Source organism: Phallusia mammillata, chromosome 6, assembly GCF_965637545.1.
Source record: "Phallusia mammillata chromosome 6, kaPhaMamm4.hap1.1, whole genome shotgun sequence".
NCBI classification, from domain to species: Eukaryota; Metazoa; Chordata; class Ascidiacea; order Phlebobranchia; family Ascidiidae; genus Phallusia; species Phallusia mammillata.
This window is the reverse complement of record NC_137257.1, coordinates 17632499-17657828: the sequence shown is the minus strand read 5'-3', so window position 1 is coordinate 17657828 and position 25330 is coordinate 17632499. Positions and strand designations below refer to the sequence as shown.

General features: G+C 36.3%; 1 protein-coding gene and 7 non-coding genes across 11 annotated transcripts in view; all 8 read right to left on the bottom strand.

Annotated features, from left to right (window-relative positions):
• Positions 1-24849, bottom strand: part of LOC145232122 (pecanex-like protein 1) — a 42632-nt gene extending 17783 nt beyond the window's left edge. The window contains exons 1-25 of one of the 4 annotated variants that reach the window (XM_080096635.1): positions 24581-24849; positions 24162-24309; positions 23357-23438; positions 22827-22908; positions 22702-22765; positions 22278-22462; positions 21894-21933; positions 19571-19657; positions 18484-18635; positions 17603-17757; positions 17322-17370; positions 17160-17248; positions 14153-14205; positions 13705-13776; positions 12857-12964; positions 11775-11891; positions 11433-11467; positions 10699-10748; positions 10252-10354; positions 9623-9894; positions 9001-9134; positions 8749-8872; positions 6538-6684; positions 4929-5028; positions 4182-4312 (exon numbers count right to left, since the gene is read on the bottom strand). In XM_080096635.1, the coding sequence (XP_079952761.1) occupies positions 4182-4312; positions 4929-5028; positions 6538-6684; positions 8749-8872; positions 9001-9134; positions 9623-9894; positions 10252-10354; positions 10699-10748; positions 11433-11467; positions 11775-11891; positions 12857-12964; positions 13705-13776; positions 14153-14205; positions 17160-17248; positions 17322-17370; positions 17603-17757; positions 18484-18635; positions 19571-19657; positions 21894-21933; positions 22278-22462; positions 22702-22765; positions 22827-22908; positions 23357-23438; positions 24162-24309; positions 24581-24733 (2732 nt within the window). In that variant the 5' untranslated portion in view covers positions 24734-24849. The remainder of the gene's footprint in view (positions 1-4181; positions 4313-4928; positions 5029-6537; positions 6685-8748; positions 8873-9000; positions 9135-9622; positions 9895-10251; positions 10355-10698; positions 10749-11432; positions 11468-11774; positions 11892-12856; positions 12965-13704; positions 13777-14152; positions 14206-17159; positions 17249-17321; positions 17371-17602; positions 17758-18483; positions 18636-19570; positions 19658-21893; positions 21934-22277; positions 22463-22701; positions 22766-22826; positions 22909-23356; positions 23439-24161; positions 24310-24580) is intronic. The other 3 variants (XM_080096636.1, XM_080096637.1, XM_080096638.1) reach the window with 3 other exon arrangements.
• Trnar-ucg (transfer RNA arginine (anticodon UCG)) lies at positions 239-311 on the bottom strand. The gene has a single exon. It is a non-coding gene; the product is annotated as a tRNA-Arg (tRNA).
• On the bottom strand, positions 1120-1192 carry Trnar-ucg (transfer RNA arginine (anticodon UCG)). Its single transcript has one exon. It is a non-coding gene; the product is annotated as a tRNA-Arg (tRNA).
• Positions 1957-2029, bottom strand: Trnar-ucg (transfer RNA arginine (anticodon UCG)). The gene has a single exon. It is a non-coding gene; the product is annotated as a tRNA-Arg (tRNA).
• Trnar-ucg (transfer RNA arginine (anticodon UCG)) lies at positions 2723-2795 on the bottom strand. Its single transcript has one exon. It is a non-coding gene; the product is annotated as a tRNA-Arg (tRNA).
• Trnar-ucg (transfer RNA arginine (anticodon UCG)) lies at positions 3578-3650 on the bottom strand. The gene has a single exon. It is a non-coding gene; the product is annotated as a tRNA-Arg (tRNA).
• Trnar-ucg (transfer RNA arginine (anticodon UCG)) lies at positions 5367-5439 on the bottom strand. The gene has a single exon. It is a non-coding gene; the product is annotated as a tRNA-Arg (tRNA).
• Positions 7092-7164, bottom strand: Trnar-ucg (transfer RNA arginine (anticodon UCG)). The gene has a single exon. It is a non-coding gene; the product is annotated as a tRNA-Arg (tRNA).
• Positions 24850-25330: the final 481 nt, after the last annotated feature.

Here is a 25330-nt window from a genome sequence, read left to right as displayed (position 1 = left end):
AACCCTCACCCCAACCCAAAACGTTAACATTTCCAAAAATTTTAAGCGTTTTTAGATTGCGTAGATTGAGTATTTTAATGAAGCCCCTAAAAACAATAGTTTCAGAATGTTAACTGTCGAAAAACAACATTTGGGCTCTTAGTTTTAGCTGCCGAACTATAACACAGCCAACAATAATTATCAGGAAACTTTGTTCACACGTATACCACAAAACCGCGCACAAGAAAAGGTTAAAAAGTGACCACGAAGGGACTCGAACCCTCAATCTTCTGATTCGAAGTCAGACGCCTTATCCATTAGGCCACGCGGCCGGTCGAAAACAGACTTCAAATCAGGAAGTATATCAAAACTGATTAGGGGGATGAAAAAGATTTTTGCCAATCTGTCTAGTTTGTGCCATTGTGCCAGCTTTATTGCTGAGAGTCAAATTAAGCTAGATCAATGCACAAGAAAACACTTTTCAATGCTACAACACAGTTCGCAGAAACTGAAGATAGTATTTAAACGGGTAGACAACCTACAAGGGTTACAGTAAAAAGATTTGGGCTTGCAGAATGCAGAAAAGTAGCCTTAAATCTTGCAAAAGAATGCACAATGCAGAAGTAACTTTAAATCATGTATAGAATTGCACAATGCAGAAGTAACTTCAAATCTTGCAAAAGAATGCACAATGCAGAAAAGTAAGATCAAATTTTGTAAAGGATTACACAATGCAGAAGTAACTTTAAATCATGTATAGAATTGCACAATGGAGAAGTAACTTCAAATCTTGTAAAGATTGCAGAATGCAGAAAAGTAACATCAAATCATGTATAGGATTGCACAATGCACTAAAGTAACATCCAATTTTGTAAACTGGAAAACTTCTAGGCCAATAACGTGGAATACGTCAAACAAAAAGTAATTTACCACAAACTTTTCTCTTTTCTCTATTAAACGTAACGAACAACAACGATTTTGAAAAGGTTTGGACAAAATACACACAATAAGTGGATTGGTTTCAAATTGAAAGAGGAGAAACAATTAAAAGTGCCCGTTTGGGAGAGAATTCAATAAAGTATGTCCAAAAATCTTAAACCATAACCATGAAAGTCATGACAGACTAGCGAAACAAAAAAGTGACCACGAAGGGACTCGAACCCTCAATCTTCTGATTCGAAGTCAGACGCCTTATCCATTAGGCCACGCGGCCGGTCGAAGGAACTCTTTTAAATACTGAGTTTATGCAAATATTCTCCCTCACTAAGCCAAAACACATTAAATCGTAGGGACAGAAATCAAAAGTTTATTTACCGGATTATATACGCAATGTTAAAATCCATACGCTGTAAATTGCGTAAGGTAGTGAGCCATGTCTGTGTCAAAAGACTTTATCTAAAAGTTACGCCAATCGATGTAAACAACGTTTGGACGATTTACAAAAACAAAAATTTAGAAAATCGTAAACATCTAAATCCAACATTAGGGCTCTTTTACTTAATTTCAATCAAGCACGCCCAAAAAATATTAAAAATAGCATAACTATGAAAGTCATGACAGACTTCAGCAACGATCAAATTGACGAACCCAACCCCTCTACAGCTTCTAATAGTTCAGCTCTTGCGCCACCTATCAGAATTTACCAAAATGTTAGGCAGTCGTGAATTATGCTGTTAGTACCTCTACTCTACAACGCATGTGAGAGTGTCAGCTTTATAAGGGGGATCTGAGGTAGCATAGTAAAGTTAGTGGAATTACAAACCCTCACCCCAACCCAAAACGTTAACATTTCCAAAAAATTTATGCGTTTTTAGATTGCGTAGATTGAGTACTTTAATGAAGCCCTTAAAAACAATAGTTTCAGAATGTTAACTGTCGTAAAACAACATTTGGGCTCTTAGTTTACACAGCCAACAATTATCAGGCAACTTGTTCACAGGTATACCACAAAACCGCGCACAAGAAAAGGTTAAAAAGTGACCACGAAGGGACTCGAACCCTCAATCTTCTGATTCGAAGTCAGACGCCTTATCCATTAGGCCACGCGGCCGGTCGAAAACAGACTTCAAATCAGGAAGTATATCAAAACTGATTAGGGGGATACAAAAGTTTTTTGCCAATCTGTCTAGTTTGTGCCATTGTGCCAGCTTTATTGCTGAGAGTCAAATTAAGCTAGATCAATGCACAAGAAAACACTTTTCAATGCTACAACACAGTTCGCAGAAACTGAAGATAGTATTTAAACGGGTAGACAACCTACAAGGGTTACAGTAAAAAGATTTGGGCTTGCAGAATGCAGAAAAGTAGCCTCAAATCTTGCAAAAGAATGCACAATGCAGAAGTAACTTTAAATCATGTATAGAATTGCACAATGGAGAAGTAACTTCAAATCTTGTAAAGATTGCAGAATGCAGAAAAGTAACATCAAATCATGTATAGGATTGCACAATGCACTAAAGTAACTTTAAATTTGGTAAACTGGGAAACTTCTAGGCCAATAACGTGGAATACGTCAAACAAAAAGTAATTTACCACAAACTTTTCTCTTTTCTCTATTAAACGTAACGAACAATAACGATTTTGAAATGGTTTGGACAAAATACACACAATAAGTGGATTGGTTTCAAATTGAAAGAGGAGAAACAATTAAAAGTGCCCGTTTGGGAGAGAATTCAATAAAGTATGTCCAAAAAATCTTACACCATAACCATGAAAGTCATGACAGACTAGCGAAACAAAAAAGTGACCACGAAGGGACTCGAACCCTCAATCTTCTGATTCGAAGTCAGACGCCTTATCCATTAGGCCACGCGGCCGGTTGAAGGAACTCTTTCAAATACTGAGTTGATGCAAATATTCTCCCTCACTAAGCCAAAACACATTAAATGGTAGGGACAGAAATAAAAGTTTATTTACCAGATTATATACGCAATGTTGAAATCCATACGCTGTAAATTGCGTAAGGTAGTGAGCCATGTCTGTGTCAAAAGACTTTATCTAAAAGTTACGCCAATCGATGTAATCAACGTTTGGACGATTTACAAAAACAAAAATTTAGAAAATCGTAAACATCTAAATCCAACATTAGGGCTCTTTTACTTAATTTCAATCAAGCACGCCCAAAAAATATTAAAAATAGCATAACTATGAAAGTCATGACAGACTTCAGCAACGATCAAATTGACGAACCCAACCCCTCCATAGCTTCTAATAGTTCAGCTCTTGCGCCACCTATCAGAATTTACCAAAATGTTAGGCAGTCGTGAATTATGCTGTTAGTACCTCTACTAGACAACACATGTGAGAGTGTCAGCTTTATAAGGGGGATCTGAGGTAGCATAGTAAAGTTAGTGGAATTACAAACCCTCACCCCAACCCAAAACGTTAACATTTCCAAAAATTTTAAGCGTTTTTAGATTGCGTAGATTGAGTATTTTAATGAAGCCCTAAAAACAATAGTTTCAGAATGTTAACTGTCGAAAAACAACATTTGGGCTCTTAGTTTTAGCTGCCGAACTATAACACAGCCAACAATAATTGTCAGGAAACTTTGTTCACACGTATACCACAAAACCGCGCACAAGAAAAGGTTAAATAGTGACCACGAAGGGACTCGAACCCTCAATCTTCTGATTCGAAGTCAGACGCCTTATCCATTAGGCCACGCGGCCGGTGGAAAACAGACTTCAAATCAGGAAGTATATCAAAACTGATTAGGGGGATACAAAAGTTTTTTGCCAATCTGTCTAGTTTGTGCCATTGTGTCAGCTTCATTGCTGAGAGTCAAATTAAGCTAGATCAATGCACAAGAAAACACTTTTCAATGCTACAACACAGTTCGCAGAAACTGAAGATAGTATTTAAACGGGTAGACAACCTACAAGGGTTACAGTAAAAATATTTGGGCTTAGTGTTTTTAAGCCCAGTGTGTGTTAAATGCTTGTTTAGAAAAGTCTATTGCACAATGTAGAAAGGTACTTTAGATCCTTGTAAAGGGAACCACTTGTGGGTGAACAACCTGGAATAAGTTACATTAAACAAAACAAATTTGAAATCATAACATATTTTGTCACAGTTTTCCTCGCATAGTATGTATTTTGAAAAAAAAGTCAACGCAATAAAAGATATAAAACAAGATTATTTGGTTATTTTGTGTTTGAACCTTTTAACCAAAAAAGCAATGAAGCAGTTGAAACACTAACCTGTCCAACAGGTCCATCAGGGCTAAGCGGTCATACTGAATTGTGATCGTTTTGCAAGGAAAAACTTTTACTTTATAGAAGATTTTGATCTTCGGTGAGGGCGCCCTTCTTTCGATATTGAACATTTCAATCTGTGTTGAAACGTGCAATATTTCACCATGTGTTTAAGACTATGATGTTTGGATTAAATTCCGCATAAAGTATACAATTTGTTTGTTTGTTTTTTGTTTGTGTTTATGTGTCTGGTAAATCAGATTTCACATTTACTTTGACCAATTATTTGCTAGCTTTTAATTTCGTCACTTTCTATTATTAATACAAAAAAAAAACATTTGACGCATTTTTAAAAAAATTGACTGATTAGAGCAGTGGTTCCGAACCTGGGAGGAATTCTTCCCAAAGAGGAATTACAAAACTTGAGTGGATGAATTTACTTTTGATTTTAGATGTGGTTTGTAAATAGACACTTAAGCTCTGGGAATATGGCCAGTGAAGTGAATAAAATACCTAATTTCAAATGATCTTTGTATGGTTTAGCATCTACCATATAGTATATTAGAAGGAAATAAAATAATTTGAATTGTTAAGCGATGAATTTGCCCAAAAAGGTTGAGAACCATTAGTTTAAAAAGTTTTAGGGCCACTAAGAAAAACAACTTAATGCTTAACTCCGGTTTCTTTATGATAGAAAAGCCCAATACAGGCACATAACGCAAAGATAACAACACTGGTTATCATTCTACTTACAGGAGTGGTGATAGACGGGGGTGACGTATCAGTTCCATGTTGAGCCATTCTCTGGCCCGTGTCTATTGAGCGGCGAAAGGCCTCTCTAAGATCTTGGTGTCTGAAAAGATCACAAATATAAATATTTAGTAATGTATTTGGCCTTGTTTCGTTCTAATATTTCAGAAATGGTTAATCATTACGAGTTATAGTGCAGATGGTCAATCAACTTAAGTAAGTTTTGTTTTTGTAAAGACTATGTAGTATTTGGCTTCACATTCCAAAGATATCTGCTTTAAACAAAAGTGTAAACAAAGTACTTAATTTAATGAACTGATTTAAAACCGTAACAGGAAAAAAACATTTTAATACGTCTGTAGAAAGAGGGTTGACGAAACATGGTATAAATTTCTACAGCATTGCTGTAAATGTCATGGCCGACTTTCGCAACACAAAAAGTGACCACGAAGGGACTCGAACCCTCAATCTTCTGATTCGAAGTCAGACGCCTTATCCATTAGGCCACGCGGCCAGTCGAAAGCGCAATTCTAACCAGTGACTATGTTGAAACTTATTACAGCGAACGACAAACTTAATGTAAGACAAAGCGGAAGGCAATTAAGCGAAATGGTTTCCCAAAAACGTGGTTATAGTGAAGAAAATCCATATGTCTAAGCATGAAATAACATATGTCAGTTTACCACAGAATGTACGTGTGTTTATGAACCTGCGAAGTTTCCAGAAAATTTTGGCATTTTTAACTACCCCATTTTGCTACACCCAATCTTACAATTGCAATTTGCATTTATGTCATTGTTACTGTCCAAAACAAACAAGTGAAAATTATGTGTATTATCTCATAATGGCGCCCAAAAAAGAACCAGCTAATCCAAAACAGCTTTAACAGCTGACTTTTAAAAGGCAGAAAGGCCACCAACACCGCAATACAGTGAGTAGCCAGCCAACGACCTAAATACTGGTAATCAGGGCGTTACAAAGATCAACAAACATTAAACGCCGTGCTCCCCACGCAGGCAGACTCAGACAGCAATTGTTTGTTTGATTGCCACCAGGCATCTAAACCGTGGCGACATCCTCTAATAACTATCGGTTCTCAAAAGTCATGCACTTGCTTTTATTATGTCACGCACACGTAACTTCGTTAACCTTTAAATATAGTGCTATTGTCAGGCATAATTCAAAAACATTTTTTTCTACCATAAACAAAACATTCGACGTTTCGACGTTTTATACAACTTTACAGGGTAATGTCAACTACCCAAAACAGTTTTAGAACAACAAAAAGGTGAACACGAAAAAGAAACTGTTCGAAACTGAGTCGAACTGTAGTTCAGCGAGGTAAAAGCGACCGATAGCTAAAATTTGAACATCAGTTTTAGTTTCATAGTGTTGGCGTCCGAGTAAATGTTTTATCACTCAGAAATCCCTCTTTTGTATAATCCGTGACCCTGGTAAAGACGCCGTTTGCGACCTCGAAACGTAAGATGTTTTGTTTCGTTAACCTTAGTGCCATAGTAACATGACGTCACCAATAACAGGCAGGCAAAAACTATTTTTGTGATAAATCTCAAAAGTATAAGTAAAAAAATTGTATAAATAATGTACTTACTCGGGAAGGAGCCTGAGGGCTCCCCTGCTCGCCATTCTTGCTCGAAGCATCGATCGCATGGCGACATCGATGACGTCACCACCTGCGTCACCGTCGTTGCTACGGCGATCACGATTGGAAGTCGTGGAAGAACTGTCGCCTCTAGTCCTGTTAATATATATAAAAGTTAAAAAAGCGAAGAATTTATATCTATTTTTTTTCTCACAAAAAAAATCGATTAGCATTTTGCTCCTTTGTAACAATAATATTATTAAAAATGTCTACAGTGGACTTAAGTAAACGAAAGAATGATTTACCAACAAAAGTATCAACAAAGTTAATTTGCAATTTTGCAAACTATGGCCACGAATAGACTCCAACCCACAATCATTCGAAGGATTCAAATACTACGTGATTGCAAAGACGCCAATGCCGTTTTTACAAAAGTCGTGAACAAAATCAATTTTAGACATGTGTGGCTTAAAACAAAAACAAATCTGAATTTGTTCAAATACGTACATGTAACAGAAACTAATTCCAAGACTTAAAAACACAACTAATGTGCGAGAAAAAAGTGACCACGAAGGGACTCGAACCCTCAATCTTCTGATTCGAAGTCAGACGCCTTATCCATTAGGCCACGCGGCCGCCACGAATAAGATGGCGAAACGGGTCATTATATGTACCTGAGAACGTCCGCAACACGATACCTTGCGCACTTTGCACACATCAGCGATTTTCAAACTATACGCAACGAGAATTTACATGTGTAGCAAAATGGCCGTATTTCATAATGCAGTGTGCAAAAGGTGTTGTGTAGCCTGCAAACTTACACAAAAATTCATTTTTTGCACTTTTTTAAAATTAGCGTTCACGTGAAAAAAATGTTCGTAAATGAATGAGGTCTACAGAAATCATTTAAACATGGTGACAATATTTAAACATAGCCAGTGCTTTAAACCAGTGATTTCCAACCGATGTTCTGCAAGAAATTGATTAGTTTGACTAGTGCTCCTTGAAACACAGGTCGAAATTCACTGGTTAAACACAATTCTTTTGTAAAAGTAAGTTTCTTTGAATGTTCCATCGTGATTTTCTTCAGTTTATTTTTCATTGTGTAACAGTTCGAATGTAATTGGGTGGGCCTGTTGCTGCTTAGGGCAGTTGAGTGTATAAGCTTGTTCACTTTATTACACTAAATATCCTGTAAATCATCGCTCTAGTACTGTTTGTCAATATCGTATCGCTGTATCGTCGTGTCGCCATGCTACAGGTTCGCCTGATGTTGCTATCTCTCACAATGTAAAGCTAGCTCCTTTTAATAATGCAAGAAATATCCCTACAGAAGGTGGTGTGCTAAAGGTTCTATATGTTTATGTATAGGATCTATGTATTGTATATGTATATATTAAAATGTATTGTATCTATATATTGTAGCCTATATGTATATATTAAATTCAGAAGGTGGTGTGCTAAAGGTTGTATATGTTTATATATTGTATCTATATATTGTATATGTATTTATTAAAATCAGAAGGTGGTGTGCTAAAGGTTGTATATGTTTATATATTGTATCTATATATTGTATATGTATTTATTAAAATCAGAAGGTGGTGTGCTAAAGGTTGTATATATTTAGAGGCATAGCCCTGCTAAATAGTTTAACTCTAATTTAAACTGAAAATAGTACACAGAGATCCATAAGCGCAAGAGTGAATTCACGCTTGATTAAGTTAAAATTGAAAGATTTAACCTTTGATTATATAAAATTACATTTTAGTTTGTGACGACAGTTTAGACTTGAGACAGATAATTCAGTCTTAATAGGCTAACTGGAAGCGTTAACAGCTACAATAGTCAAAAAAATGGATGTTTCGAAATTTACTATTTATAAAAGTTTACGATGCAGCATATTTAAACACTATCATTATTCAACCCAATCAATCTTTTACCGAAAATAATTACGTACAAAGGTGTTGTATTATGTCTCATAAGTCAGAATCAGTAAGCTTTCTACAGAGAAGTGTTATTAACAAAAACTAACTATTTGGAATCTTTTTGTTTGCTGCATTATTTTTTTATTCGTGTTTTTGCGACTCCTTAAATACTGAAAAACTACCTTTTGACCCCGACTATAAAAAAGGTTGAGAATCACTGCATGGTCTTGACAAGCACTAAGTTCTGATATTGCAATAAAAACAAACGACTAATAACTTTGCCAGTCTTACAAACCTTCCCGAAACGTTTCGGCTTCTTAAGACGGATCCGGATCTTTGTTCTAAAGGATTCGATACAGCCTCGGCGGTTCCTGCCCCATCGTTGCTGAACGTGTACGTCATCCATCGACCGTTCTCGTCTGCAATGATATCACAAATTTGATGACGTCATTTAGTATTCTGCAGGCTTACATTGTATGACAAAAGGCCAAGACATCAAATGAATAAATAAAAAAAGTTATTGAGATTTGCACTCAAAAAATATTGCCTTGAAAGCTGTGTATTGCTCCTTCTGTGGTATCGGTGTGGTTTTTGGCAAAATGAAGTTTCTGTGAGGGGCGTGACGTCAACTCCACGTCATCACCGTTCGAACTGCTGCCTCCAGTGGTCAGTTTTGGAGAGCTAAAAAAATAACCCGATACATGTGTTACGTTTTTATTTTGGCACAGTATGGCGTTATAAATGCAACCCTATGTTGCGTCGCTGTAGCGAATTACGAATAGGGACGTGGCCCCACGAGGCTTGGAAGCCGGCAGTTGGAGCTGTTGGTGAGCGGTGGTTGTATCACGACTGTTATATCTGCGCTGCTTGTCTTTTATCGCTTTTGATCTTTTAACATTTTAGTACAAGTAAGAAATGGGCAATGACAGCCCGTTATTGCAGCAGAACAAAGAAAAAGGCGTAACACATACGACCATGAAATAGGCTATTGCTGCCAGGCATAATGTATAACCAAGTATTGCTGATCCAGCAGTTTTATTGTAGACAATCGACGTTTCGACATCCTATTCAAGACGCCTTCATCAGGATAATGACATAACTTGCAGACCAAATTTCTTATAAAGCGACCATTTTAAACAGTAAAATCCCAAGAATGTCTGAAAACCTACCGGGAGTCCCCTTCCTCGAGATCAGCCTTAACCGGTTGCGTGTCGGTTCCCGCTGGGTGGCGCTGTCTTCCACTGCCTCCCGACTCAGCACGACGGCGTTGGCCGCCCGTAGGGTTCCAAGTTGCCGGGCCGCGAGGACGGAAAGCCGATGTGTCAAAACTGTGCGACCTGTTAGCTGGGACAAAGTTTCGGCCGCGGGAATAGGACGAACGAGAGCGTTGAGCCAAAGCAGCTGATGACGTGGTTGCGCTGACGTTTCGGTGATGACGTGGCTGTACGAAACAGTTGTGTCATGTGATAATGTGTATTACAACAAATTGTCACTGATACAGTGTAAAATATTGTCGTTTTATTATTCAGACTTAACGACAAAACAATTGAAATTTGATTTTACTTTTACCAATATGATTTACAAATACCATTTTAATTGGCAGCAAACGTTGCAAGTTGTTAATACTTATATGTATGATCCTAATTACATGAAAGGTAATCCGCATGTAAAATGGTTTGGTGTACGATAATAATTCAAATTCAATAGAGACATAATACTCTCAGAAATATTGGATTAGGCAAGCACTTTATGACTTTGACTTTTTTTAAAAGCAGTTAAATTCGTAGTAAAGTCTTACCCTTCCTGATCCAGAAAAGTTAAAATTATGAAGACATTCTCGAAAGTTTTCTTCCACGCTAAGGCTTTCCGAGTCTTCAAGGCTTCCTCTCGGACGCGATTTTCTAACAAAACAATTTCCATAAAATTAGACTGAATGAATCCGCTAACCTTCCAACGTACAAAAAAATTATAAACCGTCATTAGGTCTTTTCACACTTGCCAGATTTTTGAAACCAGGGTAATACACATTTTGTCGCAGGTAAAATCGCTAGATTTTTAACTTTTTTGCCAAAACTATCAGTTTACACCAATTTTTATGAACATAATTAGAAATGGTGTTTTTAAATTGGATTTTTTTTTGCCGTGGCCTTTGAAAAAGCATCTGCCATTGTTTATTGAACATTGAATTACCTGGTTTATTTTTTTAAGACTTTTGACGATTTAACATAGGCTAACAAAAGTTTACCTGGAAATCGGCGGCGAAAACTTGTAAGTTACTTTCTTGTCTTTAGGCACCTGCAACAAAATAACAGACATCTTAACACATTTAGATTCTAGCTGGCACTTTGCAGCATAAAATTTTTGACACCAAGCAATAACCCAAAATCCACAGACCACTAATAAAACTAATCTAGTGGTATTTAAACAGGTGAACTTGTAAAAGTGAAGTAAAAAAGGTAAATTAATATAAGCAGAAACAAAAAAAGGCAGTATATTAGTATAAAATATGACGTTTTGACAGCAACTTGTGTTATTGTTAAATGAATGAAATAACTGTCATGTTTTATACTAATTTCCTGATCTGTTTGTTTCTGGTTAGTAAATTGTGTACCTGACTTTATTATAATGTGTTAAATTTTTCCACAGCCTATTTGATTGGCTTACCACATACACCATTTGCCATACTTAATGTCGATGTGTATTTGTTACCTAATGTCAATTAGGTACCCCATTTTTAACTGCCAGTTAACAACATACTTGTTTTTGCAAGCAGACATTTTTGCCCGCGTTGAAATAGGTGAACCGCTTGGTCATTTAAGCACAAACTTTGGGAGGATCAACTTTGCATAACTAACTAACATGTGTGTAAATTTAAAATTTGAAGCTTAAGTTTACAAACCAGCGTTATACACAAAAAACGAAAACAATATGGATACACAAAATATAAAAAAACTCGTAAAAGTAAAGAGACAAACTGACCTCAATTCCTGAGAATGAAGATGGTTCAGCGCTTGCTTTTGAAAAATAAAACATACCCTGTTATTATAATTACAGGATGCAAATTCAGCAAAGCCTTACAGGAGCTAGAATTTGAAACCCACAATTTTCAACCACAAAGTGTTGATGGTCCACAAGACGGACAAGGGCAAAGAACTTGCTTCAGTAATTTATACAGTACAATATATAACCTGGTCATTTAAATAGATTTAAGGCGCCATAGACCAGAGTTAGAAAAAATTTGAGTACCTCAAAACTTGTCTTAATTCTTAACAATACAAATTTTGAAGCAATATTTTAAGTTATGTTCGGGTAAAAACTTACATGTGGAAAGAAGAGGAATTTCCGCTGCGTCGTTTTCGGCCTTTGACGTCATGTGACCCGATGTGTCGTCACCGTCCGAATCGAAGTAACGCACAGGAAGGTGGTCGCGCGGAAAATCTACACAAGGATAAAGTTTCGTAAGGTAGAAATAGCTTAACTAACAGAATTGCGAGCCTGAATCTGAGAACGAAAACTAGGCCAACACGAGATTTTAAAAAGCACGTTTTAGACCAGTGGTTCTTAACCAGGGGGGCACCCTTACTAAAATGTATTCTGCATGTTTGCACTATCTTTAAGCCCCCGGGCTGTAATTTGGTGACCCCTGGTTTACAACATAGACATGAGAGACTTCTTGTAGTTCTATTGCTGCAAGTGTTCAAAAAAAAGCCGTTTTTTGCCTGTTTCAGGGGGGCGTGAAGTGCCGGACAAACCTCTTAAGGAGGCGTGGACAAAAACAAGTTAAGAACCGCTGTTTTAGACCCTAAAGTTGGTGAAACTGTGTAGTGCAAGGCAGGTCCAAGTCAAGACTGTTTTATTTAGACTTAGGTTCTACTCACAACTCTGCAGAAAATGTTGGGACTATGAGTGATATATACTTGAGATGCACCGAATCTTAACTTGGGGTCGAAACCGAATATTCGGCAGTTTTAAATCGGCCGAATCAATCAAATTATTTATGACAGTGGTGTTGCAGAACAGGATAGTTGTGTTTCATTTACATTTTATTTCTGATGGGTTTAAGGTTGCCTCAGCCATGGTTGCCAGCCTGCCAATAAATTACCGACTTAATGTCTGGAGTGGGAAAAACGATAATGTTTAAAAATCTTAATAGTTCATAATACGCAATTTTAGTTGGGGCGTAGTTTAAAATATTGTGTGGTACCTTATTAAGCGTATAAGATTTGTCGAATCGCAAGAAATCATTCAGCCGAAACCGAATCTTCGAAAAAATGGCTGCTTCGGCCGAATAAATTTGACAAACCGTCACTAATATATACCACTCCACAATGATTTAAAGAGATTATCATTTAATAAACTTGACTAAAATTACTGCAAACTAAAAAAAATGCTCAATCATGTACCGGCCATTCTGATAGAGGCTGTAGATTCGTTAAGAAACTGTTCAAGAGAAATACGGTTGTTTGTTTCGTCCATGAACTTCCGACGAACATTTTCAGCTGCTGATGTGCCTGAAAAAAGAGATATAGGAAAATGTTTAGAAATTCGAAATACAAATTTCTCCCGAAGAAACCAACGAATATATCAACTTTTTGACGGCATTGCTCTGTCGACTTCCAGCACCACATAACAAGTTTTATAGTATAAGACATTACATATACCCTGTGTTTAAAACTATTAGTCGTGTTATTGTTTGTATACGCCAGGCCTATTCAAGGTGTAATACCGAATCCCACATCGCTTCTGGGTTGATCCCAGAATGAATGTCTATGCGTTTATTATATTGTATGTTCAGTCACACCGGTTGTCAAACTGGGGTCCGTGAAGCACTTTCGCGGGGACCGCCTGGCGTTTGAATTTGTATTATGTGATCTATGCCGTTTACTCTGTCGCAAGTGACAAAAAATGCAATTGTTCGCGCATAATCCTGATGCTTTTTGGTCTTGTCTGTAATGTCACAAATCGTCTTTGGGTGTTCTTTGGGTCATAGTTTTGCAAATAGTAAAATTAGCCAGTGTTTTTTTAATTCAAAGTTTTGGCCCACGAGGCCTAAAGATAAAGGCAAAGTGATCGTTATGAAAATATAAGTTAATGTTTAAAAGCCATTGTTCTAACATGTTCAAAAATTTTGCTGTTTTTCTTGAACATGCGAGTACTGGTCCCACAATCAAACCATTCCATTTTCTCTCGTTGTTTTTAGAGTATATAAAAGTTCGTGATAAATGTATGTGACAAAAAGATGTGACTTTACCTTCCTCCAGAGATGAACGATTGCTTGATGGGTTCATACAATTCTTGCTAAGAATGTCGGTCATTGATGAACCTGCAATTGAATGTTACGTTAAATGTTGATAAAAAATTCCCAGCGCAAAATAAAGTTACGGGCTTTTATGTACACGTCGTAAAATCCCTTTGCAAGCGGATTTTTAATTTAAGGCCTTTTAGTGGTGCTGTAATTAAATATCACTTGAAACGAAGAACAAACAACAAGAAATGCCAATAACACTTAAATACTTCACCATATAGTAAGTATTTCCTTGTTAGGTTAGCATGAAAGTCTGATTGGCTCATCCAAAAATACTTACTTACTTACTTACAAAGACTTGCATACGGGCAGAAAGTTAAAAATGCGAAAGAAATATTTTCACATGCAAAGCCTCTACTTTTAGCAGAGATTTTAGTGCAATTCAATCTTCTACCTGACGTAGTTGTAACGTCGACTTGGGTAATTTCGGTTGAAGGTTTGTCAGACCTAAAAAAATAACATTATGAAAGGATTGCCGGGCTTTTGGAGTACTTGATTATTAGGGTATTTTCATTTAAAAGAGACCTTCCATCTTCAAACACTTCGTTCAGATGAATACACTCATAACTGGGATCGGCCCTGAAGCATTCATGCAGACCAGCGATCGTGGCATGCTCATATTTTAATCATAGATCACCAGGCCCATCGAAAGCGTTGTTTCAATATAACTAGAAGAGTGGCTTTCTGATATACTTCCATTTTATATATTCTATACGATATTTACCAATTTACCATACACATCATTTGATCTACACATATGATTGTTTTTGTAAACAAAAACTAATGGGTCCCCACACGCATGTTTGTGCGGATTTACGGTAAACAAATGTTGCGGTGATTTTTACATTCTTAAGGACAAATTTTTAGAAAGCATTAACCCAACAATAAAAAACATTGTTCGTATTCTTTTTGCACTCTTATTGTCATGTATTTACAAAAACATTAAAAAAACGTAACAAAGACTTAAATCTAATCTCTTGCTTTAACCCAGATATAGTCCTCCAAGGTCGGGCAATTTTTTTTAGAAAGCTGTAACAGTTGTGTTACAGACACTTTAAATTAAAAAGCAATTTGCTACAAGTGTATACATAACAAATTGTTTTTCATTTAACTTTGTTTCGCAAAATGAGTACCATTGACCTGTAGTAACCTCTCAGGGTGCACACGCCAAACGACTGTTTGACCTTTTGACACCGTTTTCAATAGCACGCCGTCATTCGTGTTCAACAATACTGTTAAGCCTAATTTATACATGCCTTGAGTATTGACTCCTAAATTGATTGTTAAAAAAACGCTACGTTATGAAGAAAGTTCTGAGCTGTGTTTATAATACCGACTAGTTGACCTTAAGTAACCCGTGATCATGCGGCGGCCAACCTGACAGCGAGCATTTAAAAAAACATTTATTTGGCAAAAAAGTCAAGTTAATTTTTTCATCTTAACTTTTATTAACAAAGTTTTTCTTGACATATACAAAACCGAAGCACGGTTATTAGGCTTAAATCACGTCATAGGTGTAAAACCTTCGCCAAAACTAAAAATGTGAGTGATAACTTAATAAAACGACATAGCATTGCTGTGCAAAACAGCTGATTTCTAATCACTGAAACGATGTCTCGTAAAACGTCTGTCCGACGTCAAGCTGAGCCCTCCCGCTATCGTAAACCAGTGAGTTACTCTCTTGGTACTTCTGCCTACAGTGTCTTTCTTGACCAAACGAGCGTTAGACACATTTACGTTTCGGGGGCCTGTGGGTGAATCTCTGGGTCATACGGGGTCAAAATTCACATGGACCATCTTTAGACCAATATCTGTAATGTGTGTAAAATTGAAAAAGTTTGAACCATTCTTTCTTGACCAAAACGTGGGAACAATAGCCGCGCTAAAAATTTCATGTTTTGGGGTGCTGTGGGTGAACCGAGGGATCAAACGGGGTCAAAATTCACATGGACCATCTTTAGACCAATACCTATTATGTGTGTAAATTTGAAAAAGTTTGAACCATTCTTTCTTGACCAAAACGTGGGAACAAATCCGCGCTAAAAATTTCACGTTTTGGGGGGCTGTGGGTGAACCGAGGGATCAAACGGGGTCAAAATTCACATGGACCATCTTTAGACCAATATCTGTAATGTGTGTAAATTTGAAAGTTTGAACCATTCTTTCTTGACCAAAACGTGGGAACAAATCTGCGTTAGAAAGAAAAAAAGAAAAAAGAAAAAAAGAAAAAAAGAAAAAAAGAAAAAAGAAAAAAAAATATAGACAAAAACAATATGTGTCCCCTTCAGGGAAGGGGACCCATAACAAGGCACAGACTAGAAAAATCTAGGCGGGATTTGAAGCCACAACAGGGTCTTTTCGAGAATCGTGCTCAACAAATTAAACTGCAAAACCCAATGAAAGCCGAATCACAAGCACCGATGCCTAGTATTTCGTTGATGTAGTTAACGGAGGTTACAATGGGTGGTTCTACCCGTTCTACTCCACGGGTGTGAAAGTTCGACTTTCACAAAGGAACTGATTGACAACCGCAGTGCGGGTGGGATGTGGTTCTTGAGAAAAATGCAACGAATATCATATACCTCCCATAAAACCAATCATGAGGTATTAATTCAGACAAATCAACAAAGATCACTGTTAAGCACAATAAAACTTCGACAACTCAAGTTTTGTGGCTACATTACCAGACAACAAAAACAAGAATACTTAATTTCGTGTGGCAAAATATGGGAAACGTTCACCGGGACGAAAAAGGAAATTGCTAATTAATCAACTGAGGGACTTTCTAGACTTCCAAGCAGAGAATATTTTTGAACTGGCAAGAAATAGTCACACACCTGGAGAAACCAGTGTTTCATGGCAGCCGAAGCCTGGTTCAGGCATGGCACTAGTGATGGGACGAGTACCCGGTACCCGGTACTCGGTATCGATGGTATCGAACGATTTCAGTGGTATCGATACTCGTACTCGGTATCGAAATATTTTGTCTCAGTTTTCGATTTTTTTCGAGTATCGAAGGCCGATTTACACCATAAGAATACGGGCAACTTTTGGCCAATATTTGCTTCGGACAGCACAAAATTGGAAAAAAGTCCCGCCAGTTTACGTACGTCTTTTTCGCTATCACGTGGTGATTACATTTTTCGGCATGTGTGTGCGCACGCCTTTACCCCGAGCATGGCAGATAAATTAGCTAGTGATATACAACTAAGTACAACACTACACTTAAGTACTCGGTAATCGTACTCGGTACTCGGTATCGAAGGTATATACATGTGGTACTCGTACTCGGTATCGGTACTCGCTTCAAAATCTGGTATCGTCCCATCACTACATGGCACTGGATGATGATGATGACAATGGGTGGACTTTTTACTAATGCTTTTAAAAACTCTACTCACTCTTTCGATGACGCAGCTAGGGTCGGGTCAGAAGACAGTGACGTCAGACTGCTAATGTCATCGTTAAGGTCCGATACCGCTTTGTTGTTCTAATAATGAAATCGGTTTTAATTGAGGCAAGTTTCAAATCATGGCTAAATATATTATTGAGTAATTACTCACGTTGTTCACTGCATCGCCACCGCCCTCGTCCTCATCACCGATTAAAGCTCTGCAAAATATATGGGTAACGGCCAATGATTAAATACACAACTGAATTTAGTCAATCATACAAAAGTAAGATCAAACAACGAAATACTGCCACAACCTAAGCCCATGCCAGGTCAAACTTTTAAAAACAAAAACCTAAAGTCAAGTAAATCAAAAGCCCAATTTTCCACACAAGCCCAATTTTGTCATTTTACTGCTTGCAAGGGCACAAGCATGTCAAAAATAATCTTTACCCTTTTTTTCTCCGATTGCTTTTCATATCTCTGGAAGAGTCCAACTTTTGAGAGAGTCTGTTGTTCAGTCCTGACATCTTCAAAAATTGGCCACTTGGAGCAGCAGAGGGTAACGAATGAGACTTCGAGCGCGTTGCACCGGATTTTGAATCGGCCTGAACAGAAAAAGATTGGTGACACTTAGTTTAAACATTAAGGTTCAACAGCATTTTAAATATAGCAGGGATCCACTAATGCTTTTTAATGCAGCCGGAAAAAATTAGTCCAAACGTCTGCGACCAAAAAATTACATAAAAACCACTGATTTGTTCACATTATATTGACTAAAATTTAATAAAACGTTGCATTGAAACAATGACAAGCCATTTTCCTGTTCTGATGCAAACTCTACAGTCAGCATACCTAACTTGTGTGGTACTGTACCAACGTCAAGCATGTTACGATACTAACGAAAACAAACGTATTTTGCTAGGAGTCGATTGTGTCTCTTGGTTTACTTACATTCACGTAACTTACTAATGTAAACCAGAAATTAAGACAAATAGATTTTTGTAGGTTTCCACGGCAATGGAGGTTGTGTAATTTTTTCAAAAGTTTCAAAAGTTGATTCTTCCAATAGGGGAATTTAAAATTATTGTAGTTGAAATGTTTAAAGGTTCACAAAGTCAAGAAAGTCAATTTGATGCTACATGTTTTTCATATACAGCATTTATAACTGAATTCCATAAACTGAAATTTCTGCAGTATTGCTACTAAATTTTCTTTCGGTGTCAAGTTGTGAACCACAAAAATTTAGAAACAATTATTTTTAGTTTAGCACAGAATATTTGTTTTCAAAAAAGAGCTTCTGTGTAAATTCAAATCAGTTTGTTGTCCATTACCTCTAAAGGTAGTAGTTTACTGTCAGATTGCACAGAAGATTCCGCATCTGTTGAAGAATAACTTCGTTTAAGCATTGGACCCTGTACACCATTTTTTGGAGCAGTTCGTTTTCGACTCATTTTCCCATCACCTCTAGCATTCAAGTCTGTATCTAACATGCATGCAATGATATTGTGGTTATTTAAGTGTTAATATTTAAACATAGTAAATACACGTTTTGTAAGACAAAATATGCCAGAAATTGTTTTTGGTAAAAGATTTGTTGTTTTTTCAGTTACTATACAAAGATGCACTACAACCACCAAAGCAAAATAAAGGCCAATAATATCAAAAACCTGCTACATTAGGTTTAAAAGCTTTTTTAAACCATGCAAAACACACCAATTACAACACCAACATAACAAAAACCACCATACTAAACCTGTGAATAATATGAACTAAGCAAACATGCTTAAGAAAACATTTTTAATATTAAATTTGCCTATTGAACAAAACATATTGTAGTCCTAATGCAGGGTTATTAATTGGAACAATGTATGTGTGTACACTTTGCAAACAATATATAACATGTACATTGTAGTTTGCAAAACTGCATTCGCCCAATCAGCATTTTTTTTGTTAAAAAATGCCCATGCCTAGGCCTTTAATATATACAGTAAACCTTGGTTAAACCAAATTTGGTTAATTCACATCTTTGGCCAAATGGAACCAAAAAGTACAAATGATTTGCAATGTGGTAAGGCTTTAGCTAATCCACATTGGTTATTCTTCGACTAACCCAGAATAACTATTTTGTCCTGACAGGTTCGGATTAACCACTGTTTACTGTTCTTGGCAATTGGTAATATAATTTAATGTAAATGTAGAATGATTATTGATTAATAAGGAAAAAACACAGGAATTTTTATGTTGCACCTTCTGTCAGGCACACTTCTGGCAACTAAAGATTGTTGCAAGATCATGTTTTTCTACATGCAAATCAGTAAGGTCGGAGCACACCATTGCAAATTAGATGCATGCAACGTAATTTGCAGCCGAAATTATGCAATAAACAGAAATCATAGGACATGACACAGTTATTTTTACCATCAGAATCAGTTGGCTTCCTAGAAAAGCGTAGGGGGCGTTCCCGTTTTCGAAAACCAGCTTTTCTTTGCTTTTGGAATGGTTTTTCTTTAAACAATGGCAACATATATATACAGCAAGCAATTTTAAAGGCTTAAAATAAGAACCTCAACAAAACTGTTGTTGACAAACTTTAAAATAAATTTCTTTTTATTTTATACACATTTTTAATACTATATATAATTAAGACTATTTTAGAAATTAATTTTATTTTCACAACAATCATAATAATCCTGTGCCTTATACTAAACCAGACTATCACATTTTAGACCATGTAGTACTTAAAACAGGCGTAATTTAATGACTTTTAATGTCTTGATGACTTGTAAAGTCAAAAAAATCAAAAAAGGAGTGTCAGATATTTGTTTTTTAGGTTTCAAACTATTCATTCAGTTTAAACTAGAATGGTGGCTTTCTGATATATTTCCATTTTATATATATATATATATATTCTATACGATATTTACCAATTTACTATACACATTATTTGATCTACACATATGATTGTTTTTGTAAACAAAAACGAATGGGTCCCCACACGCGTTTTTGTGCGGATTTACGGTAAACAAATGTTGCGGTGATTTTTAGATTTTTAAAGACAAATTTTTAGAATGCATTAACCCAACAATAAAAAAAATTTTTCGTATTCTTTTTGCACTATTATTGTCATATAATTACAAAAACTTTGTGTTACAGACACTTTAAGTTAAAAAGCAACTTGCTACAAGTGTATACATAACCATTTGTTTTTCATTTAACTTTGTTTCGCAAAACGAGTACCATTGACCTGTAGTAACCTCTCAGGGTGTACACGCCAAACGACTGTTTGACCTTTTGACACCGTTTTCAATAGCACGCAGTCCTTGGTGTTCAACAACACCGTTTAACCTAATTTATACATGCCTTGAGTATTGATTCCTAAAGCGATTGCAAAAAAACGCTACGTTATGACGAAAGAAAGCTCTGAACTGTGTTAGTGATACCTACTAGTTGACCTTAAGTAACCCGTGGTCATGCGGCGGCCAACCTGACAACGAGCATTTTAAAAAAACCTTTATCTTGCAAAAATGTCAAGTTTATTTTTTATATTTTTTTATACTTTATTTTTATTAACAACATATATATACGAAACCGAAGCACGCTTATCAGGTTTAAATCACGTCATAGGTGTGAAACCTTTGCCAAAACTGAAAATGTGAGTGATAACTTAATAAAACGAAATAGCATTGCTGTGCAAAACAGCTGATTTCTAATCACCGAAACGACGTGTCGTGAAACGTCTGTCCGACGTCAAGCTGAGCCTTCCTGCTATCGTAAACCAATGAGTTACTCTCTTGGGACTTCTGCCTACAGTGTCTTTCTTGACCAAACGAGCGTTAAACACATTTACGTTTCGGGGGCCTGTGGGTGTGTCGCTGGGTCAATCGGGATCAAACTTCTGGAGGATCAAGTTTAGATTAATAACTAACATGCGTCCGAAATTAAATAAATTAGAAGCACTCTTTCTTTACCACATGAGCAGTAAAAACCAGCGTTAAAAATTTACGTTTCGAGGGCCTGTTGGTGAATCGCTGGGTAATTTGGGGTCAAACTTCAGGTGGACCAAGTTTAGATTAATATCTAACATATGTCCAAATTTCAATAAATTTAAAGTAATCTTTCTTTACCAAACCAGCGTTACAAACCAGCGTTAAAAATTTCACGTTTCGGGGGCCTGTGGGTGAACCGCTGGGTAATTTGGGGTCAAACTTCAGGTGGCCCAAGTTTGGATTAATATCTAACATATGTCCAAATTTGAATAAATTTGAAGCACTCTTTCTTGACCAAGCGTTACAAACCAGCGTTATACAGAAAAAAGAAAAAAGAAAAAAGAAAAAAGAAAAAAGAAAAAAAGAAAAAAAGAAAAAAAAATACGGACAAAAACAATATGTGTCCCCTTGAGGGAAGGGGACCCATAAATATAGGTGTGGGTAAAAAATACATGCAAATCACACATACATATAAAAGTGGAACAACAGATCTGTGTTCATTTTTTTGAAGCAATACCAAAACATTGAATATTGCACAACCACACTTTCTAAAAATTTATCTTTGTGCCATTTTTGGCACACCCTGAAAAGAGGGTTTATAGAAAATTATGATAAAGATGATATGATACTTCTATTTATTAAATATTGTTGAATATTCATTACAGCCCTTGTCTTTAGCCAGTACAAAAATGATATATAAGCATGACCATGAAGTAAAATATGGAGAGGGTTATAAAGTTTACAAACTTTCCTACCTTCGGTGTCTTTTTCACTGCCTGAAGAGCCTTCTTTGGTCTGCAGCAAAAACAATCTTTAAGCCACTCATTTGAAGAAAAATTGACATTTTCAAACATAAATTTTACAACTAAAACAGTTACATAAAGCAAAGAAATCGATTTAATTGTGCAAACACTAGTTTTTGAGTTTTGTAAATGATGTATTTTTACAGAAAATAATGCATTGGGGAAATAGCTTAAGCAAAAAAAATATTTTCTTATTTAGCCAACTTTTATTTGTAAACTTAAAACCAGCCAGTTGACCAAAAACTGCAGCTAAAACTAAAAAGGATGCATTGCCACCAAATAAAAGCAAATTGGGAAAAGGGGAACCTCATAAAACCAAAAATATTTCCTACTTACCAAAGTCCCAATTTGTCCCAGTGATATATCTATGTCACTATCACTGCTACTGCTACTGCTAATATCTGGCAAGCTTCTACATTTGTCCAAAGCCACACGATGTTTCTTTCTTGAATGACCTTCTGCCTTTGTAGGAGTGTCCTTGTAAGCATTGCTGCTATGGGCATGTACATGAGCAATATGGGCTGAGTAAAACATATGATAAGTTATAGATTTTATGGATAATATTCAAGGCAATCGCCACATAAAACACAAAAGCAAAGGTTATTATGTTGTTGCTTTAGGAAATCTATCGGTGTGTATATGTAATTAGGTGAACATTTTTCATTACCAGCAAAGAGATATATTTTCATGGTCCCTATAAAATTTGATAATACGATTAACCGGCATGCAATTAACCGGGTTTGTTTAAACTATATCATACTTTTATTTTTGTCGCCTTTGTGTGGGTCTTGAAATGTGTTGAAGATTTCAACTTCAGAAAAATCCTATGAAGAAAAGTTTAAATCCCAACATTATGCTAAATATAGCCTATCCAAAAAATCCTACCTGACGGGATATCTCTTCCCAAAGTTCCAGATGGCCGGCTGTGTCCCGATGTTCAGGCTTAGGAGTGCCAACCACACTTGGCCTTCAGGTAAAAAATAAGGGATTAAGTTAATTAGTCTTTAATCGCTTCTTGTGTATCAATATTTTCTGTAAGCCTTGCACTTGACTGCTATACTAGCATATTGTATAGAAATAGTAGAAAAAAAGAACAAACAATAAGTTTAAAATCACAAAATATCTTGGATAATGATTTCATGTCTAAACAGTATAAAAAGATTTTACGGCCTATAAGTTTTTTGCCCTGCCATTTGTGTGGCTTCCTAATTAAGGGCAGCTTACAATTTTATGTTATACACCATATTATTTCTACACCCATGCTTTTTAAAAGTAACAATAGTTATTAAACAATAGTCCTACTGTCACAAACAGCAGCTTAAAATCGAGGGTTGCTTACGATCAAGTAAATCTGGTACCCACAATTTTTGAGAAAAAATAATGCACCATGAACTGCTGATAAAGACATAACTTACATATCACCCGAGTCCATATTGCACCAAGAATCCAAATGTCCATGACTATCATTGGAGGGGACATGATCATTTTGCTCTGTTTCTATAAAATACATTTTGCTGACACAATGGCATACAAAAAAACAAAAGACAAAACAAAAACATTTGTATATTTGAAACCTACTTGTTCAAATTATAAGTTCTAAACCAGGGGTTCTTAAACTTTTTCGGTCGTGCCCCACTTGACACTATTTATTTATTCTCACGCCCCCCCCTAAAACATTAGCACTGATAATGCTTGTCTTGTTTTTTTAAAACAACATACATCGTAGGTCCGCTTTAAGCTACTGTCAAGTTAGTTCCAATCGTTAGAAAACGCCACTTCAACGCTGATAAGTTGCGAAAAAAAGCGCGCTCACAGAGCCACGGTGCCAGTATTCTTGTAAACTATACGCATATGTCGCCCAGAAATTGTTGATGCACTAAAAGTCAAGGCAATCTCTGATGCGAAATTCAGAACAAATAAAGAATGTACAGCCGACTATATAGTACAGGGGTCACCTATCTACGGGCCCCAATCCCAATTTTAGGTTTGCCAAAACGTATTGATGACTTGGTTACTGTCAAAAATTACAACTGGACATCCATTTCAGAGCAATGAAGCGTTTACTTTAAACAATATGTTCGAAATTAGCGCCGACATAATTCTAATGCATTTATTTGCAAGTGAAAACTTTGCAGCCAGATTGTGCTGCGCCCCCCTTGCGAACCCTTCACGCCCCCCAGTTTAAGAACCCCTGTTCTAAACGGAACGAAAGACACTGACCTTCTATAACTGGCATTGTTTTCCGCTGCATCTGTTCACCAACATCAAATGTTTTGTGCAAGTGAGCACTGATAAATTTAATGCAGCTGATCAAGATTGCCAAGATCAAGGTGTAGATCACAATTACAACCCAGGTAATTGTGGTACTCTGAAAACACAAGGTTCTAAATATTATTTATCTGCATACAAATTTATACTTTAGGCTTATGTTTTAATATCTTTAGTAGAGTTCACAAACAGTCATCCTAATGTCCAAAAATTTTTCAGTTTGCCATAAACTGCACATACAATGTACACCATGGAAGTACATATATATATTTATAACATATTTGGCTAGCTTTAAAAATTCAGCATTTTAAAGTTTGTGTGATCAACCAAAATACTTTATGTTTACATTTTACACACATCTGTTAACTTACCAAATACAAGGTAAAGGGCAGGCAAAGCAGAAACAGCCATGTGTACATGTGGAAAATGTTGGTGAAGTTACTGTGATTTGGGTTGTAGTGCCATCCACCTGTGAGTGCTGGCCACAGACCTTGCTGGGCAAATTTAAGTATATTACTCCTCATACTTAGAGGCGAAATGTAAGCCTGTCTTGGGCCCTTACTGCACTAACAGACTGTGTTGTTATGTCACATTTCAGGTAATTGCCTATAATATAAATATAAGATCTATCTAGAATGGAATACCTACAAAATAAAAATGTTTCATGCATAAAACTATCAGTCACATATAGGCAGATTGCTTACTTGAATGAAAACATTGCGTACCTTTTGCAAAATGAAAATACAAAAAAATCGGGTCAAGGTCAAATAATCAAATTTAATTAAGGTTACCAGATGCCAGGAATTTTATGGATATTAACAAACAGTTGGGCGTAAAATCTGTGTAAGGAACTACTTTTGAAAACACACCTAATGTTCGGAATTTTAGGGTCCAATTGACTACAGCAGTTTTCAAAGTGGGCAAATTTTCCCTCAAGGGGTGGTTTAAGAGGGAAAAATATTTCATCAGGTTACCACACAAAATCCAACTTATTGGTTTCTTTCTTATCATTATCACTGCTATACTGCATCACTGAACACCAATGTTTAAACTTAAAGTGATTTATACTTTTACTGTTGTCTGTGCAGCTTTGTTTCAGATAGATGTACAAGATCTGAAAC